General features: G+C 42.2%; 1 protein-coding gene and 1 long non-coding RNA gene across 7 annotated transcripts in view; one reads left to right on the top strand and one right to left on the bottom strand.

The window, feature by feature from the left end:
• FSTL4 (follistatin like 4) overlaps positions 1-8077 on the bottom strand; it is a 209476-nt gene extending 201399 nt beyond the window's left edge. Inside the window, exons 1-2 of one of the 5 annotated variants that reach the window (XM_064387512.1) lie at positions 7570-8077; positions 3208-3343 (exon numbers count right to left, since the gene is read on the bottom strand). In XM_064387512.1, the coding sequence (XP_064243582.1) occupies positions 3208-3336 (129 nt within the window). In that variant the 5' untranslated portion in view covers positions 3337-3343; positions 7570-8077. Of the gene's footprint in view, positions 1-3207; positions 3344-5882; positions 5990-7473 lie in introns of those variants that run through there. The other 4 variants (XM_064387509.1, XM_064387508.1, XM_064387511.1 and 1 more) reach the window with 4 other exon arrangements.
• Positions 8078-21464: 13387 nt separating this feature from the next.
• LOC135280278 (uncharacterized) lies at positions 21465-22799 on the top strand. Of its 2 annotated transcripts, none has more exons than XR_010347298.1 (3): positions 21465-21811; positions 22487-22548; positions 22664-22799. It is a non-coding gene; the product is annotated as an uncharacterized LOC135280278 (long non-coding RNA). The 2 variants fall into 2 exon arrangements; XR_010347297.1 differs by having other exon boundaries at positions 22380-22548.
• Positions 22800-24745: the final 1946 nt, after the last annotated feature.

The following is a 24745-nucleotide window of genomic DNA, read 5'->3' as shown; positions in this document are numbered from 1 at the left end:
AGGCTTTCCATCAGAACCTCCTGGCCAAGTTCTCCTCCAAACCCAAACTCCAGCGTGATTTCAGATCCAGATTGTTTGTCTCTCTTCTGCTCATACTGGAAACTCTTCACTGCCACTGGCAATGACTCAAAGCTACATTTTTTGAGAATTCTATTCTAGAAGGAAGAGGTGATCCCAGATTACATCACCTGGTGTATCAGGGACCACCCAAAGCCCTTCTGAGCCAGCACAGAGCTGCCCATGAACTGCAGTCACCTCTAGAACATCCAACCTAAACATGCAATCAGACTTGCTGAAGGCAGAGGCAAAAACTTGTCCAAAAACAACACCCCAGAGTGGTGAGCTCTATATATCTGACATTTCAGCATATATTCCACTGAATAGGATTTAATCTCATGATGGTCCAACCATGAGAAGCTTCACCCAAGTCCACATGCAATGCCCAGAAGCCTCAAGAGCTTTCCAGCAAGCCCTGGAACCAGCCTATGAGACATTTCACACAACACAGCAGTAATCTCCAAAATTAATAAAAACCAGGAATGTTGCAGTTTTCCAGTCAAACACTAATGCTGTCTTTTTTTTTTAATTTAACGTTTTTTCATTTTAGCTCTCTCATTGAAACTGGAATTTCATACTGCATATACATATTTATTAAGTATTCTACTCAGGACTAAAAATATTCCAGAAAAGAAACCTCTTCTCAGGAACACCCATAAACTTGAGGGGTGAAAGGCTGCACATCAAGAAAAACACACACCATTGTTATATCAGAGGGTTGGTTTCTGATCAGAAAGCCTTGTAGTCTTATTTTCTTTAATAAATTCAAAGCACAGCTGCAATAATTCTACCACATACCATGAAGAAATTGATTTAGCTATCTGAACATAAATTAAGCAATGTTTTTGATTCAGTAAACTTGTTCCTATGTAGATCAGAACAAATATTAGTGAAGGTCAGTGACCCATACCCACATATTTGCTTTGATGAGGTTCACAGGAATTTTCCATCAGAGCAGACTTCAAAATTATTTGACCTGTAAATTAACATTTTACTCATTTTTAAAGCAGTTTTAGTGACTTGCTAGGAGCATTTCTAGTTGTGATTCAATATTTTTAAATGCATGTTAATGGATCTATGTATAAATCAAACCATAAAACTTGGAACCTAACAAACTTCTCATGGACAAGGAGCTCCAAATTGAACAAAGCCCTATAATGCTAGAAAATTATTTCAGGTGACTTTTATTATTAGAAAGATATTATGGATAAATTATTTTCTCCAAGAGAAAGTAACTGCCATTTACTCTCAAAAGGCGATTATCTCAGTCTCACTGACCTGAAAGCTGGGTTCAGAGCTTTCACATTAATTTTGGTGTTTGGTGCCACACTGTATAAACACTATTTCTTGTGGAAACAAGTTTTCTATACAGATAATTCTTTCAAAAATCTGATTTACTACTTACATTTCTTGATCCTATTTTAACTGTATTCTTTGTACATTCATAATTTTAATATTCACACTTGTTAAATTCTGTGCAAACCTGAGCAAATACTTTTTTAGCTGAGATCCTTCCACCTCAAGCAATATCAAGTAATTCGTACAATAATATTATGGTCTTTAGAAAAAGATCAAATGAATTAGTGTCTTTCAAGTAATATAATAATTCTATGATTTTATGTTAAAGTAAATTGAGTAATGAATTTAATTCCTCAGAGCAACTTTCTTAAAAATAATCAAAACTAATGTGCACGTAAAGAATGAGACTTTTTTAACTGCACAAGCGTGCAAAATATTTAATAATTTCTAATAAAAAAGCAAAATTTATCAGAGATTCTGCAAGAACAGGTTTAACAAAGTGGCAGTGTACTACCTGAGCCTACACAGCAGCAAAATAACAGTGGAGGTGTGGAAGGGGGCTGTTCTTCACTTTTACAGAACAGAGGTTGGATACCTCAAGGACAAAATACACCTGAAACAGACCTCACAGCTGTAGAACACCCAACACCACTGAAATGACTTTTGAGCCCTGCTAAGCAGCAAAAAGCACTTTTTTAATTGGCTTTAACTATAATGCAGATAACTGGGTATTTGTAGACAGAATGTGAGTGGGAGAAATGGGATCCTCCAACTACAACCAAATCCCGAGGCTTAAATAGATCCAATTGCAACATGAATCCATCAAGGGCTTATCATCAGCCTGGCACTGACTGATGTGTCTGCCAGCACATAAGTGTTCAAGGCAATGGCAGCTAAAAAATAGCCAAGTGTCCTTTTCCTGTCCTTCTGCACCATCTCTCACTTTCAGACATCTCAGCAACCATTTAGGGAAATGCATACAGGAACTAATTAAATAGCTAAAATTGTTTCAGCATTCATTCATCATTTACAGCTCAACAAAGTCACAGTTCTAGATTTTTGTGGCTTTATTCACACATCTCAGCCTCAGACTTGTGAAAATCTGAGTGCACATCTGTGCCACAAGCAGTGCTGAGCTCTGGCTCAGAAATCCAGCATCCTGCTGGGACAGGGGCTGCTCCATCCCCAGCCCTGTGACAGCAGTCAACACTGTCACCTTCAGCACTGGAAACAGGCTCAGCTGCTTCTGCACTCCCTGAGCCCAGGACTGGGCACTGAGGAGGAGCTGCTGTCCTGCCCCAGCCCCACAGGATGGGCACTGGGTGGAAGGAGATCACCACTCACTGCAGTCACTGTTCCATGCTCCTTTTCTGTTCCTCTGTGCTTCAGAAAGGTATCACATTTTGTAAGTCTGGAGGGAAACACTTTCGGCAGTAATTTTGCTGATTCTCTCAGAACCACCTATGGCTCAGCTTTCCGTCAAAAGAGCTTTTTTTAGATTTCACCTAAATGCCCATTGACCCAAGTGAAGAACCAGGGCAGTTTGCTTGTTAAATTTAGCTTCACTGGTGTCAGCAGCCCCAGGACAGCACACTGTGAAGTCTTTGGGGCAAAGTCAGCATCTCCACAACAGCCAGATGCACAATTTCACTTCCAGATTATGTCAATATACCAAATAAGTGTAAGAGTTTCTGTATCACTGCTTTTCACTGACCTCCTTGGGAGGTTCTTAATATAAATATACATGGATAAGCTCACATTTGTTTCCTGTTTACAATATGGAGAGCCTGCCCAGAGCCCAAGAACAGAAACCCAAGAGCTGTGGCTGCAGCAGCAGCAGGTGTACAGTACCTCTTGATGCAACCTCCCCGCATCCGAATACAGGCTCCTGCTCTGGTCCACATCCATCCATCCCCTCGTGACCAGTGGGAAAACCCCCAGCAGTACAAGAGAGCACCAAAAGCTCCTTGATGTCATCATTTCAAGTCTGTCAAATGAAAAAAAAGAAGAAAAAAAAAAAGAACAGTTATAGAACATTCATTTTACAACAAAACCCAGCTCAGGTTTGGTGACACAGAGGCTTCAGCTGACAGTGTCCATCCACACTCAGTGCCTACAGAGCTCTACAGTCTCCAGTGTACTGGCAATGAATTCCCATGCTGAAGTAGTTTTAACCCAAAACTCTCTTCCTTAGGATGTGCTGTTCCCAGCCTGCTGGCACAAAGCACCTGCAGAGCCAGAGACCTGGGATTTCTCTAACTACTGTGGCCAAAAGCAAACCACATCAAAACATGATCTTGTGGTACTGCAGAAGCCAAAGGGTGAATTTTATCCCTTCTGCAGAGCCCCCAGCAGCACAGGGTCACTCACACCTGCACCCCCAGCAGATTTTCAGGAAAATGCCAGACACACACCTTTGCTTCTCTGAGCGCTGGAGGCTCCCAGCAATGTGACAGAAAATAACATCATTATTCCTCTCTGACACAGAGGAGGACGTTGCCTTGAGCAGACACAGCCACTGGCAACCCCCTTGGCTACGATCAGGTGTGTAGGGTGAGCCAGGGCTGACAGCTGACACCAGCACACAGGGACAGTCATGCATCCTCCCAGTGAGGATACCTGCCCAGACAGTCACCAAACACACCTAAACTTGACAAACACAAAACAAATCCTGTGCTGAAGAGAGCTGGCGTGTTTCTCCAACTAGGACAGAGGCGAGTCCTACCTGGGTCTGATTTCTGCACTCAAATTCCTCTGTCCCAAGCAGAGACATTTCCAATCCCTTCCACACTCACTCCACTCAAGAGCAGCACTATTTCCCTGACAAAAGCCCACCACAGCTCCACATCTGTAGGGAACTGGAGGGATTCCCATTAAATCTGCATGCACTTTGAGCAGTGGTTCTGGTGAATTTGGAAAGAACACCAATGCAGTTACCCAAAGTGGTGTCAGAAGGAACTCCTGAGTTTCACACACCACAACCCCCCAGTGGTGCCCTGGAGGCTCAAACAGGAGCTGTGCTTCCTCCATAACAATGACACAAGATTGTGTAGTTAAAATACCAAAGCAATATTCAAAATCTCACCATTTCTGAGATGGCTGAGGAAGGCTAAAACGGACCCATTAATGAGGCATAATGACCCTTAATGAAGTGATGGCATTTCTGCAAGATGAGGGACAGGCTGCTGCCTGGCTTGAGCCATACACATCAACAAGGAGGGTTACCTGCTAATGGCAAAATTCAGCCAAGCTGAATTAACTCACCATGACACACCTTGTCTTGACAAGACTCATTTTACAGTGTTTTCATGCCATGTATTTGCCACAGGTTATATCCAAGCCTTGGTGCATCACTTCTAATTTACACCAGCAGTGACAATCTTAGGTATTTTGTTTGCTCAAAGACACCCCATCACTAGATTGAGCACAGCATACAGAACCCACAGAGCTCAGGCAATGCCTTTTCTTGGCACTAATGTAAACACACTGAAAGAAGTGCATTCAGGATGAAATCAAAATTTATTAGTCTTTCTAAATTCCAATTATGAACCTCAGATGTAATGTTACTGGGGCTACAAATAAATATTTAATAAACCAAAGTCACTACATCAATAAAAGACATGTTACTTTATGAATTGCTCTTGCACAGCAACATTGTTTCTCACAGGGTTTGGGTTTTTTTTTTTTCCTTTAATAGAGGTATTTTGTGTGCTCAGTTGATTCCATCACAACAAATAACACAGCAGTTCTAGAGACCTCTGAATCATATCCTGCTTGAAATTACAATCCTGGAGCAAAACAAGGAAATCACTAGTTTAACGTATATTTAGTAAACAACTGACAGAAAGCATGAAGGTATTTGGATTAGGATCTGTAACACTGATGAAACTGAAAGAGCAAACTACCTGATAGAAACTCTGGTTGCTTTATAAACAGAATTTCTAGAACATCTTTAGTCAGTTTAGAAATTGCTTGTTTTTATTGCATGCTGACAGCACACTAATTGCTCTCAGTCACAGTAAGAGGAGGACACATTAATACACATTATATATCTTAATAGCCTCAATCAAGCAACAAATATGTACCATAAATATCAACTGAGAGCTTACTCTGGAGTCATACAGCATTTTCTTGTCACCTGGCACGCTAAACCAGAGCTCAGCACCCTGAGCCTCACACTGAGCTAAAGGGAAGGCTCCTTGCAGAGCCTGGTCTGCAGCTACACCATACAATACAGCTACCAGACTGCAGGTTCAAAGTTCCCTGAAGTCAACAAAAAAACTCAAATTGATTAAATAGATCCAGACCACCACTGTAAGCTCAGGCAAGTTTTACTATCCATTTTCTTTCCTCGCTCAAAGGGGGGACAAATTTGCTGGATTTGAGCTTGTATGGAGATCACTGTCCAGAGAAATCAAAGCTTGCATATGGAAATGTCTGCATAAAACAAGCAGTTATACACAAAAGAAAGAATAAATATTGGCCCTCGTGATAAAGAATATATTATGCAAAGCCAAAAAGTTTACCTGAAGGTTGTGGTTTCCTCCTCTGAGCTGGAGCAGCCTTCCAGCTTTGCTTGCAGCTGGCACTGCTCTAGCAGGAATGACACCACAAGAACAGCAGCACCAGGCTGTGCACTGTCATCTGAAGCAGCTCAAACACGATGGCAACAGCAAAACACCCAAGGCCAGGTGGGTCTGGGCTGGCACCAACACACAGGGACAGCCTCGAATTTAAAGCAAAGAGCTGCAATGTCTCCAGTGGAAGAACAGCAAGCAGATGCCAGCCAAAGACAAGCACAGGTTTTAGGGTACAGGCTTGGGAGCTACTCAAGCAAAAAGGGTCACCTTGAAAAACAACAGGGACTAAGCATCTTGGCCTTTTGAGTGGAGAACAGCACGAACTGTTTAAAGCATTTCTGTGACAGGCAACAACCAGATCCTGCAGTGATCCCACAACGTTTTCCTCCGCAACACAAAAGCTTTACAAATTCAATTACGGTGACCACAGTGAGATTAAAAAAATTGCCAAAAGCAGTTATTGGTTTTGTTTCAGGGCTACTTAAACTGCAGCTTATTTGAGAAATTACTGGTTTGCAATAGCTTACAATAATTTCCAACAAGATTCACATAAGAAAGAGACTGAACTTAATTACCTGAAGTTCTGACTGTTGCTATAGCAAAAAGAAAGCATTTGGACATAAACTATTACCTCTATTCAAACTGACGCTATTAAAACCAGATAAGGATCTGGTCCTTAGTTCCTGCCATCATCCTTTCCAATTGCTCCAGCCTTATCTAAACAGCGTTTCCATTGCTGGCAAAATAATTTCGACACCCATAATTTCTTCTTAAGTGCTACAGAACTAGGCTACAAAATTAAGCAGAAAAGGCAATAGTTTTGGCAAGACATAATGAAAGCGAATAATTATTCGGTCAGCTGTCCACTGTTAAATACTTAAAGTTTGGGTACATTAAGAACTCATTGGAATCAGCTTTGACGTTTAAGTACAAACCAGACTTTTCATTTGAGCAAAAGCTACTTAAAAATATTTCATTTGATTAAGTTTCACTTATTATATTTGATTAGAATTCATTTCACTGAAATTCTCCAAGACACTTCAATGCTCCGGAAAAAAACCGGGGAGCATCAATCCAACAAGGATGCAGGACTACCAAGAAACTCCTGAACCACGCAGAGATTTCGCCTCAGTTGTCAAAGCTGGCCCCACCACACGTCTCCAAACAGCTTTTCTCCGAGGCGACGGCCGGAGGAGCCGCAGGGCATCCCTTCCCGGGGGCACGGCCGGGTGCCGGGCACCGCTCGCCGCCCTCGGTCCGGCCAGCCCGGCCGCCACCGCCGGCCCCCGGCGCCATCCAGCGGCCGCGCCGGGAACCGCCGGCCCGGCCCCACGCGCGACCACCGGCCCCGCGCCCACCGCCGGGCCCCGCCGGGCCGGCACTGCGGCACCGCGGCCAGGGCCGGCACCGCGCCCGCCCCGGCCCGGCCCGGCCCGCACGCCCACGGCGCGACACGCGAGCTACCGCAGAGCAGGTCCCCGCTCGCAGCCCGTCGCGCCCCGCTCCGCCGCCTCCCGGCCCCGCGGCGGGCGCACACCTGTTACCCCGCCGGGGTGAGCGCCCGCGGGGCGGACAGCGCGGGGCAGCGGCGAGGGGGACGCGGCGGAACCCGCGGCGCTCCGGCCGCGCTCACCTGGGCAGGAGCGGGGCCGCTGGGGCGGGCGCAGCGCGGCGGGGCCGGGCGGGCAGTGCGCGGCGCGGGCCGGGCCGCCCCTATTTCTGCTCTCCGGGCCGGAGCCGCCTGACGTCAGCGCCGCATTTGCATGTTCCGCCCAATCCCGGCACCTGTGCGGGCGGCGGGACCGCCCCGGGGTGGGGGACGGACCGACAGACAGACACCGGCTGCGAGCATCCCGGCGCCCGGCCGGAACCGCGGGAGCGTCGGGAGCACCGGGATGCTCGTGGGTAGCCGGTGGTACCTCGGGGTGCGGCTGCCGAGCCGCCCCTCGCTCTGACCGCCCCCGGCAGCTCCGTGCTGGGAGAGCTGCTGCGGGGCGATGCGCTGCCCGGAGCGGGACACGGGACCGCTGGTCCCTCGCCTTGTGGCCGTCAAACCGGGGAGACATCGCGGGACAGCGGATTGTGTGCGGTGGGACGCCCTGACTTGGCACAGCAGGCGCTGCACGGCGCTGGGCTGTTCTGGAGGTGTGCCTTCTATTCCCACATAACCGTGTTTATAAAGAGAGGCAAACATTAAAATTCATTCACTCTCATCTTCTTCGTCTCATTTCCAAAAAAAAAAAAAAAAATTCTTACCTAGTTTTTAACCGAGATGTTTGCACGAGCAGGAGGCATGGCAGGACCACAGAACCAGAATATGTGGGTATTTGTACCAAATTTGTACCAAAAGCTGCGAGGAGGTTTAGGCAAAGGTGATGGAGCACTCAGAATTAGCAACAGGAGAGGAGCAGTCCAAAAGACCTGATAAAACATGTCAAATTGGGTGTTTCTTCCTGTAAAGAAACTTACAGCCTGCAGAATTAGTTTGGATTTGCTGTTGGCTTCAGCATGAAAAGGACAGGATCCCTCTCATGGCTAGTAGACAAGGGCTGCTCTGGGAAGATGGGTCTAAGTCCAGGAGAAAATGTGCTTAGTAAAAAATCATTCCACAAAATTCATCACAAAGTTGCAGAAGTGGCTCTTTCATGACTAAATTTGGGGGGTTTTATTTTTCATTTTCTATTTTCTCTGCAGGAAATAAGTGATCAGACTGGTTGGTTTTTCAGAACCTTTGTTTCTGGCCTGTTAAATCAAATACCACTAAAATATTTTCAGTGTTTGCAAATAAATAGAGCTTTTTCTCCAAAATCACACACAGAGGCTCATAGGGATTTGTTATTTTGTGGTTTCCTTCCTTAGGATGATATGAAATTACAGATTTAAGGTTTGGATTTTAAAAAGAAATCACAAATGCAATTTAAAAAATGGAGTATCCACTGTGAATTGTGCCCGGGCAACATAAGAGAGATCTTTGCAGAGTGTCCTGGAAGAAATGAGTCTGTATTTCATAGGTGCCCTATAGGTTTAAGAGATCTGAAGTTTTAAAAAAATAACACAGAAATCTAATCAGCGACAAATATGATATCTCCAGTGAGATCTTTTTTTCTTTCCTGAGAGAAAAAAAAATTGGAAATAATATCAGTGCAGACAATTCTTCCCCATTTCCTGAAGGGAAGGAAGAAAAGTCTCTCCACTTACCAGCAACATTTATTCTATGAAAATATGTCTGTGCTGTCAATTTGAAGTATTTACTAATCTCTCTGTATCTCTTCAAGTCAGACATAAATACAAGATGCATTAGTAGACATCTGAAGTATCTGCACAGCCTGTGTTTATTTATATCCACACATGCTGGAGGATACAGAGTTCCTTCCCCACCAGCAGCTTGCCTGGGTGATATTTGCCACCTCACTTTTGTAGCAGGAGGAACATTTTGCTCATTTCACATCATCTGATGCAGTTTTCAATGCACAGGCTGGGGCTGCTGTGTTTCTTCAAGAGGCTGGTGGGAGAGCGTGGTGTGGGCAGTGCCACCAGCCTGCCAGGACCCCTGTGCCATCAGGGGCTGTGGGGTCCCTCCCTGGAGCTCTTGGGGCTCACCCACGTCCTGCACCAGCAGTGCTGGCCCTGCTCTCCCACCTGTTGGTGAACCTCTAAATAAGCACCCTGAGCATCTCAACAGCTAAATGAGGAATGAATTTGCCCTGCACAGTGTAAGTGTTGGACAACTTGGCCCAACAAAGTAAAGTCTGCTCTTCCATCAGCTCTCAGGTGCTGAGGGTGTCCATGTTCCCAAGCCAGATGTCCCTTTCCCACCACTGACAGAAGTAGGTTCCTACAAGCATTTTTAGTGCCTTCTCTCCCACATTTGGGTCCTGTGCATTTCTCTGGTATTCTGGTTCAAAACCTTTTGGTGTTTCCAACCTTTTGCAAGTCTTGTTTATAAAAAGCAGATGGAGGCATCCCTCATCACACCCTCAACTCTAGCTCCATACCCCACTTCTGCAAACACTTTCAGTCTGTCCTGAGACCTTTAACAGCCCCGTGGAAGGGTGTCTGCATCCCAAGAGGTGGTTTTGAACAGATGCTGTGGGAGCTTTTCAGGGACAGAGTCAGCTGTCTCCCTGCTCTGGTTCACCCACCTTTGTGAAGCTGAGCAAAGCAAAAAGCTTTCTTAGAGAACTGGAGAAATAAACTGCGCAGGCTGGCAATGAAAAGGTGATAAATTCCTCATCTTCAGGGCTGGATGAGTTTGAAGCAAAATAATCGTTGCTTTCTTTTGAACTGGGAATTGAAAAAACCAAAAAAACCCAATGATTGTAGTCAAAAAGAAGAGAAAAATGGATGGTTTTAAAGTCAGACTTGAGCACCTAAAAATTCTTAGGCAGAGGAAGGGGAGAAATAAGCTTTTTTTTTTCATTGAAACACAGGATAACCTGTTCACTGTAATGAGATTTTAAGCATCATCCCATTCCTTCTGCTTAAAAAAAATAGATATTAGAACCAGAAAACTCTGAAAGTTTAGACGAATTGAAGTTGCAAGAGACAATAGATTAATATGATGTGGGCAAATCTGGGGACTGTGAAGAAGGAGAGACTTGTGCCAGTCCCAGCCTTGTTTATTTCAGAGAGGAGCTGGAAATGTGCAACCTCTTGTTAGCTTTGACTAATGGGACTTCAGGAATTTGATGAGAAATTTTAAACAGATTGGTGAGGCACAGCTCTGTGTCACTGAAGATATGATCACATTTCAGGGTGACCATGACAGTTAGTTTAAGGAGAATAGGTTTAAAGAACAGATGATCATCTCTTACACAGCTTTTCTTTCCTGATTTACAAAAAACCAGCACAACAGAGCAATGCAAATAGCCAAGGCTCCCTGAGCTCTACCAGCAAAGGAACTTGTGACCATGTCAGCTCTTTAAAGTACTTCCAAAATATACCAAGTGATGTTCAGAAGAAGAAGAGAAGAAGACTTCCTCTTTGAAAATGCAAACCTTTAACATCAGCATATCACCTACCTACCTCACTTGTCCAGTCTTGCTAGCTAAATGCAGTATCTAATAATGAGATTTCAAAAGAACATTGTATTCACCAGGAACAAGCTGAGGAGGTAATAGGACAACAAGATTCATGCTCATCACTTTGAGTTATTTGAACCAAGAGCCTAAATCAGACCTGATTAAGATCAGAACTCAAAACAAGATTCAATCAAAACTACAGATATTAAACAAATATAAATGTGACAAGAGTCATGATTCAATTATTAGAAGTCCATCTTTTAATTACTCATTAAGATGACAGTGTGTATCTTTGCCTACGTACATTTAGCAAAGCCTTTTCACTTTGACAGTGCATAAAATTATCCCTGCCAACTGTATTTCTCTTACTTTTATGTCAACTTTAGAGTTTCCAGTTTTTCATTATCCTCTTGCTCACAAATTAACAAGGAGAACAAAATTAATAGCAGCCTCAAACCTTTAGAGATTATGTCAGCCTTGTGTATTTGTACCAGTTAGATTACCATTTATTTCTGCTTAAATTTAATGTGGTCATCTTCATACAAACACACATCTATTCAGAGCCTGCTCTCGGGGTATAGCAAGCCCACAACGAGGGGCTGCTCTGGAAAGCTGACAAGGAGCTTGGACTTGAACTTTTCTAATCACATCACCCTGTTTAAGACACAGCAAATGGAGAGGACCAAGGTCAAGAGCTTCAAACACCCAAGAGGATTCTCTGGGTGCTGCTCTCCCACATCATTACAAGCTGGAATACTGATGGATGAATGTCTGCAGCAGTGGAATGTTCTTTGGGTGGTCAAAAGGGTTTGAGGCACAGATCTAGGCAAGGTGCTGGCCTTGGTGACCCATCCTTTGTCTTTGTCGTGTTTTCCTAAATGTTTGGTGGGTGCTGGGTTGCAGTGCTTCATCCCTTCTTTCACAGCTGTAAGCCCAAAATACAAAAAATTGTAATTTTTTGTTGTAAAAGAAGTTTCATACTGAAGGAAATACGAAGGGTAGCAAGAGTGGTTTGATTCATTTCACAGCTGTAGTCTTTTTTGATTTGTTTGTAATTTTCTACGCTACTGCTTCCAATTTGATAGTGTCTGGGCATCGGATGACAATGGGAATGGGATAACTGATGATGAGCTCAAAATACTGAACACGATCACACTTACCCTTACGTGTACCCACAATCAATATGTCTCTTCGAGGAAGGAACCATCAGCCACTGGGCAAAGTTTGGAATATAAAATGTCACAGGAACCCAAGGCACATTTCTTATTTCTTGGGAATTGTCAGAGCAGCTGGCTTGTTGCTGTGTAGGGAACATGTGTAGTGTTCAAATAAATAGCCCCAGAGACCTGAATTCAAACTGGTGTGGCAATTTTGAGCAGCTCCCTCCTTCTCCATTGTCCTGGGAGCCACAGGCACATGGCCAAACACAGGGCTAATGGAGGGACCAGTGAGAACAGGTCCCGTGGCCATCAATCCAACTTGAGGCTTTGGGAATGGCACCAGTTTTCCTCATTTTTTTCCTCATCTGAATATTTTGTTGGTCTCTTCTCCCAGACACCATCAAAAGCAGTGGGCAGTGTTCATCTGAAAACAAGAAGGGACTTTGATCCATGAACATGGATAATAACGAGGTGTTAGATTTTTCCCAAGTTCATTGGCTTTTTGCAAATACAGTAAGTCATAGGCAAATCTTGGTGCATATTCTAGAGCATTTGGTGATTTTTCTTTCAAGCTTGTTTTCAAGAGGGAGTTTAAAGCAAGGAGCTCTAGCAGAGATAGAGAGAGACCCGGGACTCCTAATCCATGTCATCACAACTCTCTGTGTCAGAGAGAAAGAGGCAGATGGATGAAACAGGTGAAGATAAAAGAATAAGCAGAAGGAAAAAACAGCAAGAAATAGGTGCCTGCTTTATCTGAGACATTGGGAAAAGCTTTCTAAAGCATCTTCACATTTTATCTCATTTAATAGGTTTTACTTTGCGCCTGTGCATATCTGTGCTGTGTATCAGGTTCTAGAAATGCATATGAGCAAGGGTGAATTGTCTGCAGATTCCTAAAATTGCCTTTGCAGACAGATGGCCAGCAAGCAGCTGGGAGGGAGAGTAAAAGCAAGGAGGCTGTCGTTCTTCAAGAAAAATTAAGAAATTAAGCTGCACCATCAGTGCTAAGAAAGACAAACCCCTGCAAAGCATTAGCCAGGCTCAGTTAAAACAGCAATTAAATGATTTAGAACAAGTCTGTGATCATTTACAATTTTTAAAGGTGAAAGGTGTGATTTTGGTAATGCCTTAAAATTAAAAGGCCAGCCACTCCATCTTTAAAACTATGGTTTCTCTCCTGGAAGACTTATCTCATTGTCAGTCCATTAGCAGCCAGCCAGAACCCATCCTTACAAAAATAATTGGCTATTGATATATGGTAATACTGAAAAGTTATTCTTATTTTCGTTCATTGCTACGGAAAGATGTCCTCTCCAGCCTACACTTTCAATCATTATAAATGCTACTGTGAAAGACTAAAAACACTGTTCTGAGATAGATTAGGATCCACTTTGCAAATAAATATATTTTACTACTGAGAGAAGAAGCAAATGCTACTGGTACTGAGTGTTTTATACACAGCAGAGACCACTTAGGCTGAAATATTCCCCTCGTGTTAAATAAGTGTCGCTGGCCTCTCAGAGTCCCCTCTACATGACAGGCTCCTGTGCAGGGTTTATACCTGCTGTGCTCAGGTGAAGAATTGGCTCTGAAGCACAACAGTGGCCCCTCTGGTTCCCATGAAGTGGGGTGAAAAAGATGGTTTACCTCGAAAAAGGATTGTTTACCTCAAAAAAAGATGGTTTCCCAGAGACAGACAGGATCCGCTGTTCTCTGCAGTGACCAAGGTACCAAGTTCCCCTTGGCTCAAGAAAGGGTTGCATGCTGTGCACTGCTGGATCCTGGAGGGTCTGGAATGCTGGGAACAGCAAAACACCTCCACCAGCACACACTGTGCCCTGTAAAATTTGTGCCCAGGCTGGGAAGTTGTCACTGAGGCTTTAAAGCTGCGAGAAGCTGGTGGCAGATGCTGCACTTGCCAGCTAAGCATCCCTCTAGAAGAGCTAATAAAACCAGAGGACGTCAGGCTTCAGAATGCCATATTTTAAAGATAAAACGTCTCTGGTTGGAATCATACTAAGATTTTTACTTTCTTGTGGACAGCTATTTGGCTGGTCTGAAGCACAATCTTGAGCTGAAGTGAGACAATGTGTTATAAATCTCTGGCTGGGATGGAATGGAAGGGAGAAGAGAGAAAGTGGGGAAATAATCAAGCACGACAGAGAATATTAGGGACCATAGTTTGAGCCAGTAGTCAAAATTCCTCATGGTTAAGGCTCAAGCACACACCAATGAGAAAGTAAGGTGTTAAACGGCTTCAGCAAATCTGTCTTGAGACCTTGTATAGACAATTGATTTTTGTTTGCTTTTCCTTATATGTAGCAACTCATTTGTGGAGGTTTTTGATAAAATATTTTAAGGGGTAAAAAATTAGTTTTAGATTTGTTTCAGCTGCTTACGGAATTATTTTTTCCTTATATATTTTTCATGTTTGGCCAAAATTCTATTGTAAGTCTTCCAATACAAACATATCACTTTTAGTAGTTACTACACTGAGTCTCTGTTATCCGTTTAGCAGCAGCCTCTGCTGCAATAAAAGAAAATGTATTTTTTCTCTTGTCTCCTATTGTTCAGAATTACACTTGGATATTACATTGTCAATGTTTAGTATTATATCATTTCCCTGACAATTCATTGTAATCAAATCTTCCACAAAGTCAATAGGAATGACATTTTTATAAGGCATTGTCTCCCTCAACCTATTAGGTGATTTCAGATCTTTGAGTTTTCTGTTCTGAGAATAATAGTGACTTGGAAGAAAGCATAAAATCTGAGACAGTCACTCAAGCAGCCGTGTCATTGCTCAGCAACCAAACCTATGGGTCGGAGCTCTCACTAGTCCAGACAGGTCACTCAATCATGTGACTTTTATTTTCTCTAGAAAACAATGCAAAATAAATAAATGAGCTAGCAGGCCTACTGGAACCAATAACAGTATTTCTACTGCACTTAATGGACCAGATGTTGTCTTTGCAGAGGTATATGTGATGTTACACTGGGTACATCTGTGCTGCAATGCAAATATGGCACTACAAGTCACAGGGAGGTACTAAAGCTGGTTTAAGGGAGGCACCAACAGCTGCAGCACTGCAGAACAGAGAGAAATCCCAGCCCAGCCCCAAGGATTTGTTTGCACCATGAACTGGTGCAGAGCTGTGTGCTGTCACAGCCACTGTGCCATGAGGCTGAGACCTCTTCCTTCAGCATCCTGAACACAGCTTTCACCACCTCCCTCTTATTCAGCTCCTCTGGATAAACTTCAGTTTCATGTTCTGCCTTCAGGAATGGCAGGGTCACACTGCTGGGGGTTACTCAAGAGTGGAAGGAACTGAAATGGGAGCAAAGTCAAAATTAAGAATTAATTAATTGAAAGTGTAGAATTTGCACGGAGCGAATGGAAGTTTTATATGAAAGGAAATGTCAAAAGTACAGCTTCCTACCTTGGCTATTTACAAATACAGATTGAAAAAATAGTACAGTGAATTAAAATAAACCAAAATTCTTTATAGTTATGCTTGCTACATTGGAATGTCATAAGAATAAAGGCCTTTAGAGGAAAAGGCTCAGGAGGGACATCACCTGCACCTGCAGCTAGAGAGCAAGGGCAGCAAGGTGAGCAAAGTGTCCCATGGGCACACACTGAATGTGCATGGCCAAGGGTGCAGGATGCATAATCTGGTGGATAAAGGGAGGGAAAAATAACCCCAAGGGCAGTTAAAGACAGGGATAAGGTCTCAAAGAGGTTGTAGGATCTTTCCTTCAAGATATTTAAAATTTGAATTTATGAGTCTTTGAACAACCTGCCCTAGCAGACCCTGCCTTGAGCAGGAAATTGGGCTGAATGACCTCCACAGGTGCCATCCACATTATTTTGTCTACGGTTCTATTATTTTCCAAAAAAATTTTAATTTTAGCCTCTAGAAAAAGGTGCATCACTTAGTGAGTATAACCAGCTAAATCCATGACCACTTTCAGGCAATCACATTGGGATATGCATATTTTGATGCTATTGAAAGTAACAAGTCTCCAGATGACTTCTAACTAAAAGAGCCAAGCAGAGGCTTGGATCCTAAATCAGTAGTGAAAACTGATCTACAAAGTCTTTTTTTGTGCCTAGAAGCAGAAGTTCTGTTGAAAAACACATATAGGATATTATGATGAACAGTTGCTGCTGTGGTATTAAATAAGATTAATACATGTAAAAAGTCTCTTATTTCATACTCACCCTCACAACAGCTGCTGATGCAGTCTGAACTATTTCACCTACACTGTGTCTGCTGTCTTGTGGTTGTGGATGTTCTGGGTGATGCTGCTCCATGTGGCTGCCTGTGCTTCAACAGAGATTTCCAACATAAAAACTCAGCATCTTCAAGAATTTTCTCACAGAGCTCCCTTCAGCCTGTGGTTTCTTGACTTGACTTTAAATAATACTAGTGCTGCTGTTGAGTTCTTGAATCACTTCCACAACTTATTGGCACAAACTTGGTGCATACATCCCTCTTCTGTGTATTTTAATGTTGCTGGATCTCTCAAATCAAGAGGCAGCAGCCCAAGAGGTGACTTAGTTCTTCTTTCACTCACAACACAAATCCTGCAGTCAGTGAACTCTCTACATCTGGCAGCTGATAAATAATGTACTAGCCTAACTAAAAACCAGGGTGTACCAGACACAGCACAGGCTGTGAAGTAGCTGTGCTTTCTTAGTTTGATTTGAGCTCTGAGGGAGTGCAGTAACCTCAGTGTCACCAAGACATCAGCAGCACAACCCTCAATTAACTTATTGTTTCCGTAGCAAGAAGCAAAAGCAATGCTGTTTTTGAAGATATTTCAATTTCTCTAACCCAGCAGTGCTACAAAGCAGAGGAATGGTCTGAGGGGGACCAGATTCTGATGAGTGGCTTTCTCCCAAGAGTGGCTTAAACATGGTTGAAGGATGAAGTGTGGAAGTACTTTGCAAGCACTTATCACCTGTGTATGGGTGATAGAGCTACATCTGTGTAAACCACAGGCATGAGTTTCATTGATTTGGATGGGTAATTTATTTCTGACTCCGCAAGGCAAACCCATGGGGACCAGCAGTCAATACCAGTAGAAGTGAATTAGCACAAGAATGCATATCTTTTGGGTCAGTGGGCAGAAAAAATAGTTATTATTCCTATTAGCTCAGATTCTGGTGGAAAAAGAAAGGAAAAAGTTAGTGTCAGCTGCAGGATCTATTTCTACTTTTTCTTTGACGAATTACAAATCTGCCACTATTCTGTTTGGTGGGGTTTTTTGTTCTTTGTTGGCTTTTTTAAAAATAATATTGATGCATTTTAAACAGGAAGAAATAAGAGAATAGGGACAGATCTAGTCCCTGCTCTCATCTCACTTCTCCATGCATTGTGTAACTCCCTAATGGCTGAGAACCTGCTCAAGACTCCTCGTTGTCAGTGTGTTCAGGTCTCGAGGGACAAGACCCATAGCTAACATTCAAGACAATATATTCCTGTCTATGAATAACACAAAGAAATTAATCCTTTTTTTTTCTTTCTTTTGCCTCTCACATGGCCTTAATGAAGATTTTGCAACCATGTCTCCCCAGGGCAATGGGTACCATCTAATATCTTCATTTAAATATTCTCTCTCTCTGCTTCAAGCCCAAAACTGAAATCTGAAAACCAGTGAAATTGTTCACTCCAGGCTTACCAAGCAACCTACAAACAAGTTTCTGCAAATAACTAGAGCTTTAAACTAAAAAAGCCATAGCATAAAGAGGAAATACAGCCAAGCTTAGAGGTCTTTACCTTTATAGGGATGCTGGAGTCAAGGCATGAACCTGATGAAACTTGATATAAAAGACTTTTAAAACCAGGACAAAACCTATTTTTACAGCATTGTTCCCATGTGAAGTAGATAAAACTTTCCACTTTCTTCCAGCCCCATTCTCCATGCTCCCAAATGTCTTTCCACCTCACACAAGAGATAATTTGCCCCCCTGGAAGATGTGAGCCTTGTGGGGAGCTTGTAGCTCCATGTGGAAAGCTTCTCCCCTGGGAAGGAAGGAAGAGCTCCTGATTAGCTCCTCTATTTTGCTCTCATTCACTTACAGATGTGGCAAGATTTCCAGAAGTATATCTGCTCTTGAAATATTTTGAAAATCCATGAACTTCTGTGCTCCAAGACCTATGCTGGATGTAGTTTTGGAAGTCCTTCTGGAGAGTACATGCAGCCCTTCTCCAGCAGCACTTGATTGCTCCATCTCAGGTGACCAAATTTCCTCCAAATTATTTCTAGACATCTGTAATATTTCTGCACAGAAACAGCCTGTCCAGGAAATCTGTGTGGGTGAGGCTTTGTTTCAGGCACTCTTGCCAAGAGCAGGGATGTGATTGTTGCTCCTCACGTGAGTAGGGACCTCCAAATCATTATGCTTTTTCTGGTGAAAATAATGACAGTAACATGTTTCAAGCACATATGGATGTCTTGGTTCAAGCTCCAACTGCCATTTTCACTTTGTTAGGTGATAGGTTTGAGTCCTAAGTTCTTATTGATAAAAACCCCCCAGTTTTTGTGGGAGTGAAAATGGATATCTAGACCAAGATTTGGCCCTCAGTTCCTCCATCTCACTGTTTTTCTGTGATTCAGCTTTAGGAAACGAATGAAGCCAGCTGTAATAGAGGTGGAAGGAAATGGGCAAGAATTAGAAAAACACACATTAATAAATTACCCCTTTTCTCCTGTACTTTCAAAGATTACAAATACTTAGAGTGCCACAAATGTCACATCATCAAAAAGCCCAAACTCAGCAGGTATTCAAGGTTAGCCTCCCTCTGGAAATGTAACAGGCATTCAGGTAGAAATGATGCTGTGTGGCCTCACAAACAGTCACTGATCCTGGTAGACAAGCAGGATGCAATCAAAATAGGAAGACCATAAAAAACTGATGTGCTGGTTGAAATTATTTATCCAAGAAACTTGATGAATACCCATAAATAAGAAATACAATAGCAGTGACTGGAGTTGGCTCAAAAATTACCCACAATTAATAAATTGACCCATCCTATGTACTGTGTTATTTTCCCTGACATTTTCACAAGCTACAAATCTGATAATACAATTAAATGACAAGTTCAATCACTTCTTTATTTCATGTATATGTATAATATAATATTTTATAGCTATATTACAGAAATGACTGTTTACTCACGTTGTATCTTCCCCAGCATAATTCAGAGCTTTGCTTGCCTAAGAAATTACTTGTCTGCATTTTGATTAAAAAAGCAAAACCTCATTGTTCCCGTGGCAAATGAATTCAGTCTTTAAATGAAACTCATTGTCACATCCTTTTCTATGAAGCAAAGGCATTCAGCTTCTGGAATGGCTTTAACCTCCAGCACAGCACTTTTGTGTCTGTATCTGATCCACCCATATTTCATCCCTCTTCCAAAGCTTCGTCAGTGTTTGTGCTCTGTACTTAGTTCCCAATGAACTGGCTATAACACAGTAGTTACAGCTCCCTGGAAAATGACACACAGTAACTCTGTCAAGTTTTTTATTAGCTTGGATAGGTCTTTTATTTTAGCAATGTCTTTTATTACCTTGGATAGCTTTGAACTAGTTCTGAAGTGGATGAGTGAAGACCTGGAGATCCAATTTTATATTGAGAGCCATTAATTTTTTTTTAACCACAACCCCTTGATTATTGATAGGCTTTTGTTCTTTACAATCATTGCACTACACATTGTTTGAAGTGAATCAGAGCACACAAACTTTCACAGGCACCTGCTGGAGTTTGGATGGGCCTTAGCAGCTAGCCAGCAGAAGTCCTCTGACTTTCAGGATGCAAGGGGCATCTGCTCTTGACCAGAAGCTACTCTGATCCTTTCTGTTCCACATTATTTCTCAAAAACAATCCTAAAAATGGTGTAGAGAAAGAAAGAACCTGTAAACCTCTACTTGTGGTTACCCTTTTGCCCATGAATTCCCAGGTACACACAAACCCAGCTCATTTGGAATAGTTTATCATTCCACCTCCATAACTCCATCAATCAAGATGTACTCCATCAAAATAAATTAACAGGCATGAGGGAGTACAATGAGGATCAAGCCCTAGGAGTGCATAAACTAGGGAAAAAAATTTAATTTAATTTAATTTAATTGAAAAGTCAGCGTCAAAAATGGTGTAAATCCTTGCCGAAATCACATGTAATTCACCTTAACCCAAATTCCCTCAGCCCAATGACTTTTCATTTATATGCCTTCAGTCACACTTTTAGGACTTCAACACTTGTTAAATTTGAACTGATCTCATAATCTGGATTCCTTGACCAGCATAAAATAAGAAAATGGGTCTTAGAAGAAATTTTGGAAAATGACCAAGAAATTAATTTGCTCCCTTTTTCTAACAGAGACTTCTTTATATTATCAAAGTACTTAAGTAATCTAAAGGTTTAAAATTAAAGCAGATTGCAAAATTTTTGATTGCCTTTTTTCTTTACAAAAAAGTGCTGAGAATACAAAATTTCTCTAATGAACCACAACACCTTACAAATCCTTACAAGTTCAATTGTTCAAAGAGGGTTTATTTTTAAATTCAAAATTAAAAGGCAACATGATTTAAACTTTTAGTCCTTTCAAACTTTTAGGTCTCTGAAATCAGCCTATGACTATTACTTGATAAAGTTGAAACCTTTTATATGAATCAGTCTTATTTGTGAATCAAACAAAACTGTATTAATGAAAATTTTCTTTTGTGTTAGAATTCTCTTGGCATTGGGTTATGGCATGTAACATTTTCCTCTATTTTTCCTTGGATTGTTTGCATCATTGTGGTCTCCAGAGACCCACATCACATGATAAACATTCTTGCTACTGTTAATATGACAATCAATTGCAACGATCCCCAGATTTGTCAAGCATTTGAATAAATAGAAATCCATGTATCCCCAAGATCTGCTTAGAAAGGGTTCAGCTGTAGACTTGGCAACACAACAAGAAGTCTCATTTTGACTTGAGTGCTAAAAACTCTTTTCTGTTTCTTGCTCCTGATGCCCATATTACAGCTGTGACTTACAAGGTATGCAGTGAAAGAACAAGGGAATAGCTTTAAACAGAGAGAAAAGGTTTAGATTCAATCTTAGGAAGAAATTCTTCCCTGTGAGGGTGGTGAGGCCCTGGCACAGGGTGCCCAGAGGAGCTGTGGCTGCCCCATCCCTGGAAGTGCTCAAGGCCAGGTTGGATGGGGCTTGGAGCAGCCTGGTCTATGGAAGGTGTCCCTGCTCATGGCAGGGGGCTGGGGCTAGATGATTGTTAAGGTTCTTTCCAGCCCAAACCATTCCATGCTTCTATGACAGAGCAGCAGGAGCTGGACAGTGCACCTGCAGAAGGCCCCCAAGGAGCTGGATCGTTGTGGTCAATGTCCAGATGATGCCAAACATTTTTCTTTCTCAGGAGAAAAAGTCAGTGGTGCTTGGCAGGATTGGACTTCTCTGCAAACCACCTCTGATCACAACACATCCTCATGGGTTTGCATTTAATTCTTCAGATTGAGAAGTTTCCTCTGTCCTTATGAACTCTGTTGTCAAGATCTCCCAGACAGATTACACTTTTCTGCTGAAAAATTCATACTGTAGGGATCAGCTAAAGTTAAATATAAGGGAAACAATACATTACCCTGGGATTGGATTCATCTTTCAAACAGGCCATTTGCTGGGTAAGGTTTCACAGGGTGAGTAAAGGAAGGAGAGTAAGGACTAACTGGGCATCCCAGGAGCTGCACAGGGCATGTGGGGTAGGGTCAAGGTACTCCAGGGATGTCTCTTCCTCTGCTGCACCTTAAGGGAGAGAGGGGCAGGCTGCTTTGGAAATGTTACTGGTTTTAACCAAATACCCTTTAAAGTAAGCCTGGAAGCAAATTATAAAATATGGGGGAAAGGCCATAGATGGTAAAGTTTCCATAGTTTTTTTGAAAAAGCAGACTATATATGAGTTGCAATGTGAAGGGAAAAGCCAGCATCCTTGTGCAATCCTTGATGAATCCATGGTTGTTCTCCTGGGCTGGGAAGAGAAGGTCTCAGAGCTCATGAAGGCACATCACTGCTGCTTCTACTCCTGCCCACAAACGTGTTCCTGATCTTCTCACTGAAATGAGCCCAGAGTGGTTCAGCCAGCTCCCCAAGATGGCACAAAGGCAGGAGGGGTAAAACACAGCAGGCAGCTGGTGCTGAGCCCCAAGAATCCCCATCCCCACCCTGCTCCTCTTCCTCCCGTGGCTTTTTCAGCTCCACAGGAACATCCTGTGCCCTCTTTGGCCCATTACTGGGTCAGAGGGAGAGCACATTTGTTCCATTATCAACACGGTGATAAGAACCTGCAATGTCACAAACAGGAGCTGGAGCTAAACATGTCTGGGAAGACAAATTCCTTAACTGTTCAGTGCTGAAGGACATGGTAGGTAACATTAACTTGGCTAATTGTTTACTTGCTTAGCTAATCTAACATAATCTGCATTGATTAGATTTTGATTTCATGCTGGATGAGTATACTGCTTCTCTGTGCCTTTCAGTTAATTTGTGAACCGTACCAAAAAGACATTTTTATAACACGTTTAACGCTCCAAAGCTACGAGGGAACAGCAGCGGGAGTGAAGGAGGACAGCTCTGCTGGTATTAAAAGGGTCATTAAACTCAGCATTAGGTAAAGGTCTTGTTTTGGGTTGCGTTCAACGTGCCTGATTAAAAACAAAGTGTAAGCAAAAGGCATTGAAGAGAAATATTCAAATGCAAAGTACAGTGTTGGTCCTTGTGTGTGCAACGATAAAGAGTTTATGGATGCTCCCCCTCCTATCCAAGCTCCTTCCATAGTCCTTAAAAAACTCAAAGCCTCAGTTCATAGGCTCAATATTCTAATGGTTTAAGGGTGAAATGTTATAACGAGCATAACAAGACTGCCATGTACTTAATAAATCCTAAACATTCACAGAGAAGAACAGAGGTAGTTTTAAGCCTAATAAAATCTACAAATATATAAGTTTTTGATCACTTTTCTGAGTTTTACTGCCATGGGGCCAGAAAGTTTCCCAAGAGTTTATTTAAAGCATATATTGCTTTCAGCAGAAGAAAGAAGAGAGCACAGAATTTGGCCTAAAGAAATTAAGTCAACTTTGATGGAGGTAATCAGCAGAAATATAGATTTATTTCATTTAATGCTATAGAATTTTGACATATAAGCAATACTTTCTCCAGCACAGGAGTTTAGAAGTCCTGTTCTATCTAAAAATAGAAAAGCTTGGATGCTTCATGGGCCTTTAATAGGTGACAAAGTTCACAGCCATCACCTTGAAGCCTCCAGTTGAAATTTAGACTGATTGTGACTAAAAGTAATTTCTGTCTGACAGCTCATGTGAAGAGAGTTACTTCATTTCATAACAAATGTGGCCAACGGCCTAAAACTTATTATCACAATTTAGCAAATCCATTGGCAGTTCCAGGAGCACCGTGGATAGATGGAAGTCAATCCTGCCTGTCCAGGGCTGAGTGAAGTCAAGGTGGGGTAGGGAAAAAAATCAGAAGAAAGTCTATGAATGTTGTCCTTCTTCTGTGGAAAAGCTCATAAATTTAATTGCTTGAGCCTCTCTGTAGGAGTGAAATTTACCTATTTCCACAGGCAAAGCTGCTGGTTTGCTAACCTATGACTTCTGTTCCATAGAGCTGGCTTATCTGGTATGCAAAAAAACCCCAGGAAAACTAACATTTTATGTCATGACCATTTGGGTAGGAAATGATTTTCTTCAGGTAGTAACACGCCTTTTTCTGTCTTAGGAGGGCAATGCTAGCAAATGCCAAAACCAAGGTTCAGTTGTGTGGCTCAGTTAAATCCCAAAATTAGTTTGGGTGAGCCAAGCCACATTGCCTGAGATTGCTCTTCTGCAACTGCTGAATGACAAAGGCTTTCCAACATAGCTTCTATTACCTAATTCAATATACATTCTTCTATTCAAATAAAACTGAAGAAGCTATGAAGCAAAGAAATAAGCCTATATTCATCCAAATTTTAAATTATTTTTGCTCATATCTGAGAAAAGTTCACTGCCTTTCCTGGAGTAATTGATGTGTTTGTAAAAAGGGAATTTAAAGGACTCAGAAAGCATGTTAATGAAATGTGGATTTCAGCTCTTCCTAAATAAATGTGCCAGGCAAATTGTTTTCAAACAAATCCATTCAGGAACCTGAAATGCAAAGCAGTTTTTCTGTCCAATCACAGCTAAAAGTATTCATATAATTTAGCAATAATAATCAGCTATTAAATAATATTTAAGAAGTAGTCATTGCCTATTAGTGACAATCCTGGGAAGGGAAAGCTGGTGTGACTTAAGGCTACTGGCAAAGGATGCTTTCAGCTTTATTGCTCCAGCTAATTCTCATGGTGGCACTGCTTCATGCTGTTGTACTATACATACAGAATATGGGAGTAAATCCAAAGAAGTCACACTTGGAAACCCTTATTTTACTGCTGGGGTTATTGCAGATCATATAGTACAAAGAGTCCAACAGGATAACTATTCATAGACACACACTAAAAAGAGCTAATCTTGATAAATCAAAGTAAATTATTACTGTGGCATGAGATTTTATATAAGTGTATTTAT

The sequence above is a fragment of the Passer domesticus genome, chromosome 13 (genome assembly GCF_036417665.1).
Source record: "Passer domesticus isolate bPasDom1 chromosome 13, bPasDom1.hap1, whole genome shotgun sequence".
Taxonomy (NCBI): Eukaryota; Metazoa; Chordata; class Aves; order Passeriformes; family Passeridae; genus Passer; species Passer domesticus.
The sequence above is the reverse complement of the archived record's forward strand: the minus strand, read 5'-3'. Positions and strand labels throughout refer to the sequence as shown.